This window comes from Hydractinia symbiolongicarpus, chromosome 2 (assembly GCF_029227915.1).
Source record: "Hydractinia symbiolongicarpus strain clone_291-10 chromosome 2, HSymV2.1, whole genome shotgun sequence".
Taxonomy (NCBI): Eukaryota; Metazoa; Cnidaria; class Hydrozoa; order Anthoathecata; family Hydractiniidae; genus Hydractinia; species Hydractinia symbiolongicarpus.
This window is the reverse complement of record NC_079876.1, coordinates 13,331,521-13,344,730: the sequence shown is the minus strand read 5'-3', so window position 1 is coordinate 13,344,730 and position 13,210 is coordinate 13,331,521. Positions and strand designations below refer to the sequence as shown.

The 13,210-nt window shown below is 35.7% G+C and overlaps 1 protein-coding gene across 3 annotated transcripts; it reads left to right on the top strand.

Moving 5' to 3' along the window:
- Positions 1–955: 955 nt before the first annotated feature.
- Positions 956–11,259, top strand: LOC130629520 (S-phase kinase-associated protein 2-like). 3 transcript variants are annotated; one of them, XM_057442756.1, is made up of 13 exons: positions 956–1,966; positions 2,270–2,426; positions 2,823–2,940; positions 3,093–3,210; positions 3,335–3,384; positions 3,471–3,558; positions 4,017–4,078; positions 4,306–4,404; positions 4,932–4,986; positions 5,350–5,416; positions 5,863–5,914; positions 5,993–6,100; positions 6,693–7,567. In XM_057442756.1, the coding sequence occupies exons 1-13, from the start codon at positions 1,790–1,792 to the stop codon at positions 6,886–6,888; spliced, it is 1,347 nt and encodes a 448-aa protein (XP_057298739.1). In that variant the 5' UTR covers positions 956–1,789; the 3' UTR covers positions 6,889–7,567. The 3 variants fall into 3 exon arrangements, with proteins under 3 accessions (XP_057298739.1, XP_057298740.1, XP_057298741.1); XM_057442757.1 differs by having other exon boundaries at positions 3,480–3,558; positions 6,693–7,563; XM_057442758.1 differs by lacking the exons at positions 5,863–5,914; positions 5,993–6,100; positions 6,693–7,567 and adding exons at positions 10,519–10,570; positions 10,649–11,259.
- Positions 11,260–13,210: the final 1,951 nt, after the last annotated feature.

Here is a 13,210-nt window from a genome sequence, read left to right as displayed (position 1 = left end):
CTAATTTAAACAAGACTATAGTGGCGTGTTTTACACCGGCTGAGTTGTTTGAATAATCGAGGTGTGTCTTCTTTTTACTTGATTATTTTACAGTATTGTGATTAATTGGAGTTTACGTTTGTTCTAAGCAGTTGTATTCTGATTGGTTGCGTCACCGCCATTATGTTTCCAGGTATACATATCTAGAAATAGTTTTTTTACATCATATTTTATTGTAAGGAGTTTTTCAAGTACATAGGTGTGTTGACAACAATGAAGTATTGATTAGCTCTAGTCTGTCTAATATCAGTTACATTTTTTTTTAAATTTAATTTATCGTGAAAGTTTGCACGTAATTTTTAACTTCTTAAAAGAGAAAGGTTAGATGTTGGAAATGTTTTTTGGCCAGATGTTTTGTTCTCCGATGTTAGTTCGGTCCTCGGTGTTGTTGTCGTGTTGTCAAGAACACCATGATTTATGATAAAACAACTTCTACTGATTCTGTATCCAATGATAATGTTTCTGTTATGTTGTGATCTTTTTCTTTTAAATATTTATGTTTTTACTGTCTGTTTCACTTACAGATTAATTTGATTAGTATTGCAAAGGATCGCGGGATGTCTGGCTGTTTGATCACATTATTCTAATTTTTTAGATTTTTTATGTTGCATAACCATAGCGAAGGGTATTCTTAGGTATGTGTTTATATTATGTAAAATATAACATTACTTAAGTGTGTTAAGGGACTTAGTCGATATGTTGATATTAGCCTATAATTTTATTTATACTTTGGCTTGACACTGTAGCTAGCTTTGTTAAAATGTTCATAGATAATTTTGCTCGTTCACATCGTAAAAAGTTTTCATGTTGATTTGATTATGTGTATCTTACAGACCAGAAAAGTCTATGCGTTTAAAGGTCTGCTTAATATACCGACTTAATAAATTTGCTTTTTTTGTATAATATTTTGTATGTGATACAGAATTTATTGTACACGAAAGAATTTGTATACGTATGGAAACGTTTTGCGTATTTTAATTTTTATCATGTGTATTATTGTTTCTAAACAATGCAAGAATTGCTAAAAGTGAGCTTGTAAAGTACACGTTATGCACTGCAATAGCTGGTCTGTAAAGTTTTCATCTCAATTTTAAGCAAGAATCGTATCATATCGTACTACATCATATAGCATCGTATGGCACTGCATCATGTAGTATGGTGTATTACTGCATGATATAGTATCGTATGGTTCTGCATCATATAGCATCATCTTCATCATGTATCGTATGGTACTACTTCTTATAGTATCCTGTGAGCATCGTATGGTACTTGATCATATATCATCGTTTAGTGTTACATCATATAGTTTCGTGTGGTACTATATGTTATCGTACTACATCTTCTGTAATATCATATGTAGTATGGCTTATAGTATAGTGTCGTATAACACTGCGTCTCAGCGTTTTATTTAACTACATCGTGTGGATTATTCTTGTTCTGCTTGTTATAATATCGTATGGTAATTTATTTTATATTAACGTATATGGTAATGCATATATTATCGTAGGATACTTCATTTTATAGCATCAGCGTACTGCATCATATAGTATCGGTTATACATTACTTCCTTACGTATATCTTTTGTAAACAACTAACCTTTGTTCTATAATTGCACTCTTTATGCTAATAGATTAAAAATCAATTTTGTTTTCTCTGTTTTAGGTTTAGAAATGAATTAAGCACAAATGAAAAATAGAATGCTCCACTTGGAACAACTTCCTCACCAAACCCCACTTCCTCCAAACCAAATATGTCGCATAAAAAGAGACTAGGAACTAACTCGAGTGAGAATGGAGACTACTTGCAAGCGTGTTTAGAAGTGGATCCACTGAACTGGACGTTTGATGAGAACACTCCTCGTGATGCTGAGAATGAGGGGCAAGATGAGGCGACTCAATCGAAACAACGCAAAACTGAAGATAGAAAGGTTTGTTTATTTGTTTGGATGTTTGTTTGTTTGTTGCTGACTGTGAAATATACTGTTTTTTATCATTAGCCTAGATGGATTGATTTTCCTGACCATATCGGTTCGTTTTTTTTTTTTGCTTGATGCATGCGACACACTTGATATATTTTAACATTCATCCCTTAAGTTCTTATGATGTTAAAAATTATTTTCTTTTGAAGTGACAAACATTTAAGAAATGTAGAAGTGTACTTCTCGGTATAAAGTAAATGAATACACATTTAAACTGAGCTCTCTACAGTTAAAACTTTTTTTTCCTATTAGGACGTCGCACTAGAGCAACAAGATGTGTTTCCTGCTGATGTCAGCATTTTAGAGACCTTTTTACCCGTGCCATGTGTATCGAAAACAGTGCAAGCCACATCCAACGAATTAAAAAAACAGCTTCTTGGCGCCGATAACAAAACAGGAGGGATAATTAGTAAGTGAAATTTTACGACATATTTAAGATGAAGCCACGCTTTTCGCCACTCCTCCAACTTCCCCGACTCCCCTCTGAAACGTCACATAGTCATGGTTGTATTTGCGGGATTTAAACTGAACTAACTTAACCAATCTTTCAATTCCTAGTTCCAAAGGAGTATAATATATTTCGTGTTAGCACAGGTCTTTTGTACAGGCGTAATTTCGAAGTCGCCTGTTGTTAAGATGGCCTAAAAGTTATAGAAAATGTGAAATTACTGGACATCACGAGAAGAAACGGTTCGGACATCATACGCTGTTTGTTATTCCGTACTGTTCTTCGCTATGATTTAAAGGAACCGCCCTTTAACGATCATTTATGATCTATTGACAAATTATTTCTTTTCACGTGTAGTTATTGATGATCCGTTCTCCTTCTTGGTGGACGAAATTATACTCTCAATGTTCAAATTCCTTCCACATTCTTCACTCACGAGATGTGTCCAAGTTTGCCATCGGTGGAAACAATTAGGGTAAGTTTTCATATCTCTCCAACATCTCATCATAAAGAAAAGTCACAATTTTGAAACAAACCCTGACTTATCTCTGTGAAGTCTCTTAAAAATATGATTGGTTGTTGTTATCCACCAATCGCACGTATTGTTTTCACAACACTCCCTCGTAGATACGACGACTTGCTTTGGAGAGAGGTGAACCTTGATGGTAAACATATAAACTGTGTAGGAGTGCTTGGATCAATACTCCATCGTGGTGTTAGGGTAGTCCGATTAAGCAAAGCAGAGGTAAAACTCAGGAACCTTAAGTTCCGGATTATAAAACTCCCAAACTGGAATGTCGGATTTATAAAGAAGCAAAATTGACAATGTTATTTCAATTTTTTATTTATTAAATTATTTTTCCCTTTAGATTTTAGCTCCCATTTGTGTGAACGATTGTAACGTATCAAGTGAAAATTCGTAAGCTCAGGTTTTTTCATTCATTTCCTGTATTTATCTCTCCCCCTGCGTGTCTAATTCACACATCAAAATGTTATCGCGTTCAGTTTGTTTAGCTGTGGTACATTTTCGCTGACTCACCTTGATGCTTCAATGACGAAGTTCGGTGCCGACAACTTAGCTTGCCTGTTATTTGTAAGTTTATTTAAAATCTGTTTAGCATCAAAGTTCTCGTGCGGGTTTAATCATGGTTAACTGATGAATATCGACTGTACGTTTTTTTCCCTCGCGTAGATTATATTATTTTGTTATCGGTTTTTTCGCTTATTTAACTTTTTTTTAACGTCGAAACCTTTGGCCCTGTAATTGACATTTTCTTTTCGACTACATTGAAAGCAACGACTTATGTCTTGACGTCTTCGAAATTTACGTCCTTTTCAATCCTATATAGAATTTTAGTTCTTTTACCTGCGAGCTTCGTGTTAGGTCACTTTTTATAGTTTTGTCATTTCGAACGATGACGTCTGAAGATGACTTCTAAAGATGACGTTGTAAGATGACGTCTAAAATGACGTTGTAAAGATGGCGTCTAAAAATGACGTTGTACAGTTGACGTTGTAAGAATGACGTGTAATCCCCGTATTTTGTTTCAGAGATGCAATTCGTTAAAGTTTCTCTCATTGGAAGGCTGTAAAATGGGAATACGCGAGATCACGTAAACCTATTTCTTCGTATTTCTACCTGTTCAAAAGGATTTAAATTATCACACAAAATGGCAGTAGTTCTTATATTCGTTTTGTCTTGTTGTCACGACTTTTTTATGTTGCTGTTACTCTAGAATCGCAATAATTATCGAGAACCTTTTACTCCGTTATTAAATTTTCCAATATTATTGGTTAAATGATTTTTTACTGGTTGTCATAGTAACATGATTTTTTTTAGTGCCATTAGCTACAACCATGGTTTAGAAGTATTGAATTTAGCCTTGTCGATTGGTTTGACATCATCTGCCATAGATGTGGTAACTAGAAAGTGTTTAAAGTAAGGGACTGGAAACTAAGTGTTCATATGTTTTTACAGTGTTTTCAAGCTTACGAGGCGATGTATGTTCTGATTGGATGTATTTTCTAGTTGTCGTGCTATGATTGGCTGTATTTTCTAGTTGTCGTGCTATGATTGGCTAACTTTTAGACATTTCCGTTGTTTCTTTTATTGTCAAAACACAACGGTTCGCAAAAGCCGTGGAGGTCTTGTTAATTTTCTTAGTACGTTAAAGAAAAAAAACTACACGGGAAGATTCGTGACAATCTTATCATTTTTCTTATGCACAAAGCTCTAGAATTTTCGCAAGTTTTAACAAAAAAACTTTGCTCTGTTTTTATATAGTTTGATTTGACTTTTAAAGAAAAAGGACACAGGGCTGCGTATAAAATAATTTAAACTGCAAACACACAAAATAATGAAGAACATTGACACTTTTCGTGTTAAAAAGCTGAAGGTGTAAGATAGGGGTCAGACATTTAGAGTGAACTCAAACTTGTAAACATTATGACTTGTACTTTTTTCAGACTGAAGTCGTTAAATTTATCATGGACCAATCAAACAAGAGACAGCGTTCGATACGTAAGTTCACTGGATGTAATCAAGTGTTTTTCACAATAAACGCAAAGTAATGGAAAATAATAATAACTAGTTTAAAGAAAAACTTTGTAAGTCAATCTACATAGAGGAACTTGTAAACAGATAATTATTGTGGAAATTTTATCATTTCTTGAACATAATAATTTAGTAGAAATGAAATCAAGAAATAATAGGCTTTCCACAATAAATTGAACACTGAACAGACAAAAGTGAAATTACTTCTTCAATAAAGCAAACGGGTTGTTGGAGATTTGGGGATATCTTTAAACCTGGCATTCTAATCCTGAAATTTCTTCTGGCTTGCTTTTCTGCTTTTACTTGTTTCGCGTTTTGTTTTTTCTGCAGATTTGCCGCTGCAAGGAGTTGCAAGAATTAAATTTAAGCGGATTGAGAGGTGGAATAAACAGAAAAGGTCAGCATTTCTGATATTTCAAGTTGAAATATTCTACAAGTTAAATTTTGTCATAAACTTGGCAATACATATTAAAGGTTTACTTTCTCTTGATAACCTAATAGAAAGAAAACCTAGTAGATAGGCGGACAACATCAAATTTGAAAAAACAATTTACCACCCATTTAAATTTATAAACACCTCCCACTCTCTATACATAAAGAGTTATTTGGAAAATCCACTGCTCCCCCTCTTATTAGAACCCCCTTCAATTACTCATAGGGAAACATTTTTTGGTCGAATCGAGAAATATTTCAATATAAGGCTTTCAAAAACGTCTTTAAGAAATGCAAGTATAAATTTGATACGAGAATAATCAGAACAATCAAAGGATTTGTAATTCTAACAGGTCTGGTAACACGAATTACCTTTACGAGCCAGTTGTAAGTTTTTTGTTTACTTTGTAGTCATGGAGATGCTAGTGACTTCGTGTAGCAAACTCACAGCGCTTGATTTCAGGTACAGTGTTAAACATTTTGAAAGTTTTCTTTTCTGTTTTTTTTTCAAAAAACTTGGATGTTTTTACCTTTATTTTAGTGACGTCACATTACAGATAGGAACGATGAAATTAGTTGCTGACAACTGCGCTTTTCTTCAGAAGTTGTCAATAAGTCGATGTTCTGATGTGAAACCCGAACAGTTGTTGTAAGTAATCCTCCTTCCCCCAAAGGGCTCATGCTAAATAAATAAATAAAAAGAGGAAAGAAACCTGGGAACGAAGTTGCTAGCAGGATAAGAAATGTATGTTTGTGTGTTACATGGTTGATCTGTTACTTAAATCGCTGGGAGATACGTGTGTGTTGTGAACAAAAGCTATCTCTTTTAGCCATTGATCTCAAGTAGGTCATACTGGTTGATAATTTTAAAACAGCTAATTAATAGATTACTTAAATTGTTTACCCAGGATTTTCGGTTTCTATTAGTACTGCTATAAACGAGGGTTTTGGGAAGGGGGTCACAGTGCATTTAAAGCTCCCATTTGAGTTACGAAAGTCGTGCAAACACAGCTATCGCTCAACTAGACAACCGCTTAAGATAATAATCCTATTCTCATGCTGAATGCTTAGCAGAAAGGATAGATTCGCACTTTTATAATCTCTAGCATGACTCGGGCGGAATTTGAAAGTAAGACCTCCAGCACTGGAAGCGACCGCTCAACCACTAGGCTACCACTCGGACCGAATTCTTTCAAACAAATATTGTAGTGTCGTCAATTTTATTTGTGTTTATGTTTTAGAGAACTGCTAAAACTTCCGGAGTTATCACATTTAAATTTGTTTGGCTTCGTCAACTCGGACGCGTTGGATCGATTCACTAAAGCAAGACCTGGTCTTTACATAAACAAAGGCGTCTTCTCACCCATAGCACGCCCTATTTCCACAGCAACCTATGAAGGTAGACTTTGGGAGCAGTACTCAGGGTTTATCATATAGAAACCAGTCTTGCACAAAACATAGCGTTCTGCAAGCTAGCGTTTAAATTTATAGTCGCAAAACACTTGTAAGTATGTAATGGTTGAAGTATTGTCAATGGGAAGTCTAATGTATTAATGTCAAATTGCTGAAGTCAATATATATTTCACAAAAATGACGTCATTGTAAAATGTCGTCATGCCGGAAAGGGTAGTGTAGATTTCGCGGATAAAATGGTGGAATATCAGAAGAATACAGATGTTGCGGCAACAATGTTGTCATAAAATAGCGATATAACGTAAACATTAACTGGCGTCGTCGAATCGATGTTGGCAAAAAGGCGTCATACCGGAAAATATCGATTTGGCGTATTAACTGGCGTTTTGAAACGATGTCAGTACAAAATGGCGTCATACTTGAAAAATTACCGATGAACAACATCCACAGGGCGAAAACGACAAATGTTGCGGTTTATGGCTAAATTTAAATTTATTCTTCTAGAAATAGTTTTTATAAGAGAAAGGTAAGTGCTCTTACATACAGGCTTTAGCGACTGATAATTCTTCGACAACTAAGTTTTAGTAAAAACTGGACTGAATTAGAGTTTAGTGCTCTTTCACACGACATTTTTTTCTAGTTTTGCGCAGTGTTGGCATCTTATATGAACGCTTCTATCTTTAAACCCTTTTTTACATCCAAAAAGGTCATTTATTTTTCCACAAAGTATTTATAAGATTTTGTTTTGGCCATCTTTTGTATATAGTATTTAGAAATAAATAGAAGTTAGTAGTTAAAAAAAATGTACAATTTAGGATTTACAACTAATTTGTTTTGCATGGTATTACTCTTAGGACGTACACCTAACTTGCTGACTAAGAACGAGTGGTTCTAGTAAACTAAGTTATTTTGTCGTCATTTATTTTTTTGATTCAAGATTCTGTTTCTCGTAAAAAAAAAATTCTGTAGTTCTCTTTCTGGAAACTATCTCGTTGGTTTTTGGTGTGACCAAGGTGTTTTGATAGTGCTTTGTAAGTTTTTAACAAAAAGTAAAAATCAAACAGTGCAGGTGCACATTGCCACTGACTCCCTCCTTCTTATGTACGGATTAAATTTTGGATAACTCAACTACCCCTTCCTTCTCCTTTATTTGTCTTATGTCGCTTTGTAACACCTACTTATGGTACGTATGAGTTTCATCGTAACAAACTCGTCTATTCCTATTCTGAAACTCTAAATATTACCACGTTTTAAGAGGACGTGCATTTTATTGTTAACACAGAATTTATAAAGATATTTGCCACCTTGTTCAGTAAAATCTTCTGCTGTGCCTCAACTCCTTTCACTGTGGCGCCAGAGCTATCATCCTGCCACATCCCCCCCGAAAAGCAACTACCATGGGGATGGTGTTTAGAAAATCATAGAGCTATTTAGATGAGAGGTTGGACAGGACCATTGTCGGATTCTACTCTTATCAAAACTTCAACTAAAGTCAGTGTTTCCCCGAAAAATTTCATCCCATCCTGCTAGCGAGATCCCTCTTAACCTAAGGCGACGGGAAGCCTTTTCCATATAAAATACAACACACTGTTTCAAGCATCTCACTACACTTTTTCCATTATATAGAGGCGGAAAAGTCTTGCACAGAGTTCGGCTCTCATACTAACAGCCTCTTCTATTTAAATGGTTCCTTGTTATTTCAATTATGCATTGCTCTTTAATATCGTTACTTTATTTCTTGCTGAGGATTTCACCATTGGAAAGAAAATACCACGAAAAATTGGTAAAGAAAGAGTAAGGGTCCTAATATCGATACGTACAGTCAGTGATACCTGCAGCCCGACCGCACAGAAACAGACATAATTTGCACAAGCGACACGTGATAACTACTATATGATGTATTAGCGACTCACAAACTGTATTTACACATAAATTAAAACATTGTTCAAATTGACCGCGATTGCAGATTGTAGCGTATTCTTTATTATATCTATAAAAAAAATTTGCAAAACACGTACGAATTTCATCTTCATCAAAAAACGCTACATGCTCATGCTTAAATCTAAATATAATATGCGGGAAGTAAATAGCCACATCGTTGCGGCAGACCCTTAAATTCACATTTGTTGAGTATTTATTTTTCGTATTACATGTCAACTAAACCACCTTTGAAAAGCTTGAGAGGTATGCGATTAGAGCTGCCTCAGGCGACGGCCTATATGCGCGTTTTTGCAATTATGCGGGAAATGTTATTTTTCTGCGTCCTATAACTTTTTAACACAATCTAAACACATCAACACGTAAAGGTGCAATAACAATGTATTTTCTACGCATACTTTATGGAGTCGCGTGAGATGGTAGAAATCTTACAACGGATTTATCTGAAGCACTGGACATCCAGAATTCAGTAGGAACTCGATGCGGGAGTATTAGAGATTTTTGGGAATGTTTTTCAATTTATTCAAAATGGTAGGATTTCTAGGCGCCAGGTGCGAGACATTAAAGATTGTTTCACAGGGCAAGGAATGCTTAAAAAAAACTTAGAAACAAAAGTGAAAACGCATTTACGACTTTATATTTTGTAGAAGCGTCTGTTAATGCCGTTTTAATCAGTTTATATTATGTCGTGTATATGTCTTGGGAACAACGCACGGTTGAACTGCTAATTGTTCCCAGCGCGTTTTTGCTTATAAAGGCGTTTTTTGTCTGTTTCTGCACAGAAATTAAAATTTAAACAAGCTGTGTGAAGCTTTCTGTGATGATAGAATCTGAATGTGGATTTAGTAGAGTTCAGTGGAACTCTTGTTTTACTTAGTGGAAGTGTCTTGTTTTACTTAGTGGAAGTGTGAATGTTTAGTGTCTAATCGCGAACAAGCTAGTAAGTTATATTTATTGATTATTTATTTTATTCTAGTTTGTGTCCCTGCGTCTGTTTCTTGATCCCTTGCACCCACTAGTGAGGCACACTAGAGGGTCGGAGGATTGCAGTAGGATATAACCGATTTTTTATGTCAATTTTAGTTTGTTTGGATACTATATTTTTTGTATCTTGTTTAGCAAAAATCTTCAACGTGTGTCGAAGTAAGCGTATCTTGATTGATTGCACACGCCCCAACAAAGTAGCTTGATCCTTGCACACAATGAAAAAGTCGTGAAGCATGCCAGATGTGACTGGTGACGTCACTGGACGTAGACGGAAAGTGACTTACAAGGGCGCTGAATACTTTGGAAGTATCTATCTTCGAAAACGTCAGAAGTTGAATTTGGACATCATGGCTACGATTTCAAACATCGAAGAGCCAATGAGAAGCTTCATAAATGTAACGAAAGTTCGAGAGTTGCTGTCAAGACTGGATTCCTTGATGAAGGAATTCATAGAAGTCAGCGAACAGTACAGATGCACTCTGACACCCGAGGAAACTGCTTTAGATGATCAAGTGGTGGATAGAGCAGAGGGTGAGGTCTATCTTCTGAAGACCAGAAGTATCAAGTGGTTGCGCGACGCTGAGCAGAAACTGGAGCGTCTTTAAGAAATGCAAGTATAAATTTGATACGAGAATAATCAGAACAATCAAAGGATTTGTAATTCTAACAGGTCTGGTAACACGAATTACCTTTACGAGGCAGTTGTTAAGTTTTTTGTTTACTTTGTAGTCATGGAGATGCTAGTGACTTCGTGTAGAAAACTCACAGCGCTTGATTTCAGGTACAGTGTTAAACATTTTAAAAGTTTTCTTTTCTGTTTTTTTTTCAAAAAACCTGGATGTTTTTACCTTTATTTTAGTGACGTCACATTACAGATAGGAACGATGAAATTAGTTGCTGACAACTGCGCTTTTCTTCAGAAGTTGTCAATAAGTCGATGTTCTGATGTGAAACCCGAACAGTTGTTGTAAGTAATCCTCCTTCCCCCAAAGGGCTCATGCTAAATAAATAAATAAAAAGAGGAAAGAAACCTGGGAACGAAGTTGCTAGCAGGATAAGAAATGTATGTTTGTGTGTTACATGGTTGATCTGTTACTTAAATCGCTGGGAGATACGTGTGTGTTGTGAACAAAAGCTATCTCTTTTAGCCATTGATCTCAAGTAGGTCATAATGGTTGATAATTTTAAAACAGCTAATTAATAGATTACTTAAATTGTTTACCCAGGATTTTCGGTTTCTATTAGTACTGCTATAAACGAGGGTTTTGGGAAGGGGGTCACAGTGCATTTAAAGCTCCCATTTGAGTTACGAAAGTCGTGCGAACACAGCTATCGCTCAACTAGACAACCGCTTAAGATAATAATCCTATTCTCATGCTGAATGCTTAGCAGAAAGGATAGATTCGCACTTTTATAATCTCTAGCATGACTCGGGCGGAATTTGAAAGTAAGACCTCCAGCACTGGAAGCGACCGCTCAACCACTAGGCTACCAGTCGGACCGAATTCTTTCAAACAAATATTGTTTGGCTTCGTCAACTCGGACGCGTTGGATCGATTCACTAAAGCAAGACCTGGTCTTTACATAAACAAAGGCGTCTTCTCACCCATAGCACGCCCTATATCCACAGCAACCTATGAAGGTAGACTTTGGGAGCAGTACTCAGGGTTTATCATATAGAAACCAGTCTTGCACAAAACATAGCGTTCTGCAAGCTAGCGTTTAAATTTATAGTCGCGAAACACTTCGTTACCATTCCCTCTTGTAAGTATGTAATGGTTGAAGTATTGTCAATGGGAAGTCTAATGTATTAATGTCAAATTGCTGAATTCAAAATATATTTTACAAAAATGACGTCATTGTAAAATGTCGTCATGCCGGAAAGGGTAGTGTAGATTTCGCGGATAAAATGGTGGAATATCAGAAGAATACAGATGTTGCGGCAACAATGTTGTCATAAAATAGCGATATAACGTAAACATTAACTGGCGTCGTCGAATCGATGTTGGCAAAAAAAGGCGTCATACTGGAAAATATCGATTTGGCGATGTCGGTACAAAATGGCGTCATACTTGAAAAATTACCGATGAACAACATCCACAGGGCGAAAACGACAAATGTTGCGATTTATGGCTAAATTTAAATTTATTCTTCTAGAAATAGTTTTTATAAGAGAAAGGTAAGTGCTCTTACATACAGGCTTTAGCGACTGATAATTCTTCGACAACTAAGTTTTAGTAAAAACTGGGCTGAATTAGAGTTTAGTGCTCTTTCACACGACATTTTTTTCTAGTTTTGCGCTGTGTTGGCATCTTATATGAACGCTTCATCTTTAAACCCTTTTTTACATCCAAAAAGGTCATTTATTTTTCCACAAAGTATTTATAAGGTTTTGTTTTGGCCATTTTTTGTATATAGTATTTAGAAATAAATAGAAGTTAGTAGTTAAAAAAAATGTACAATTTAGAATTTACAACTAATTTGTTTTGCATGGTATTACTCTTAGGACGTACACCTAACTTGCTGACTAAGAACGAGTGGTTCTAGTAAACTAAGTTATTTCGTCGTCATTTATTTTTTTGATTCAAGATTCTGTTTCTCGTAAAAAAAAATTCTGTAGTTCTCTTTCTGGAAACTATTTCGTTGGTTTTTGGTGTGACCAAGATGCTTTGATAGCGCTTTGTAAGTTTTTAACAAAAAGTAAAAAAAAAAAATTGTAAGTAGTAAAAATCAAACAGTGCAGGTGCACATTGGCACTGACTCCCTCCTTCTTATGTACGGATTAAATTTTGGATAACTCAGCTACCCCTTCCTTCTCCTTTATTTGTCTTATGTCGCTTTGTAACACCTACTTATGGTACGTATGAGTTTCATCGTAACAAACTCGTCTATTCCTATTCTGAAACTCTAAATATTACCACGTTTTAAGAGGACGTGCATTTTATTGTTAACACAGAATTTATAAAGATATTTGCCACCTTGTTCAGTAAAATCTTCTGCTGTGCCTCAACTCCTTTCACTGTGGCGCCAGAGCTATCATCCTGCCACATCCCCCCCCCCCCGAAAAGCAACTACCATGGGGATGGTGTTTAGAAAATCATAGAGCTATTTAGATGAGAGGTTGGACAGGACCATTGTCGGATTCTACTCTTATCAAAACTTCAACTAAAGTCAGTGTTTCCCCGAAAAATTTCATCCCATCCTGCTAGCGAGATCCCTCTTAACCTAAGGCGACGGGAAGCCTTTTCCATATAAAATACAACACACTGTTTCAAGCATCTCACTACACTTTTTCCATTATATAGAGGCGGAAAAAGTCTTGCACAGAGTTCGGCTCTCATACTAACAGCCTCTTCTATTTAAATGGTTCCTTGTTAATTCAATTATGCATTGCTCTTTAATATCGTTACTTTATTTCTTG

Coding starts and splice junctions, on each gene's coding strand:
- LOC130629520 (XM_057442756.1), top strand. CDS start 1,790: ATGTCGCATAAAAAGAGACTAGGAACTAACTCGAGTGAGAATGGAGAC. Junction 3,559..4,016: donor ACTTAGCTTGCCTGTTATTT/GTAAGTTTATTT, acceptor ATTTTGTTTCAG/AGATGCAATTCGTTAAAGTT. Junction 5,915..5,992: donor CTCACAGCGCTTGATTTCAG/GTACAGTGTTAA, acceptor CCTTTATTTTAG/TGACGTCACATTACAGATAG.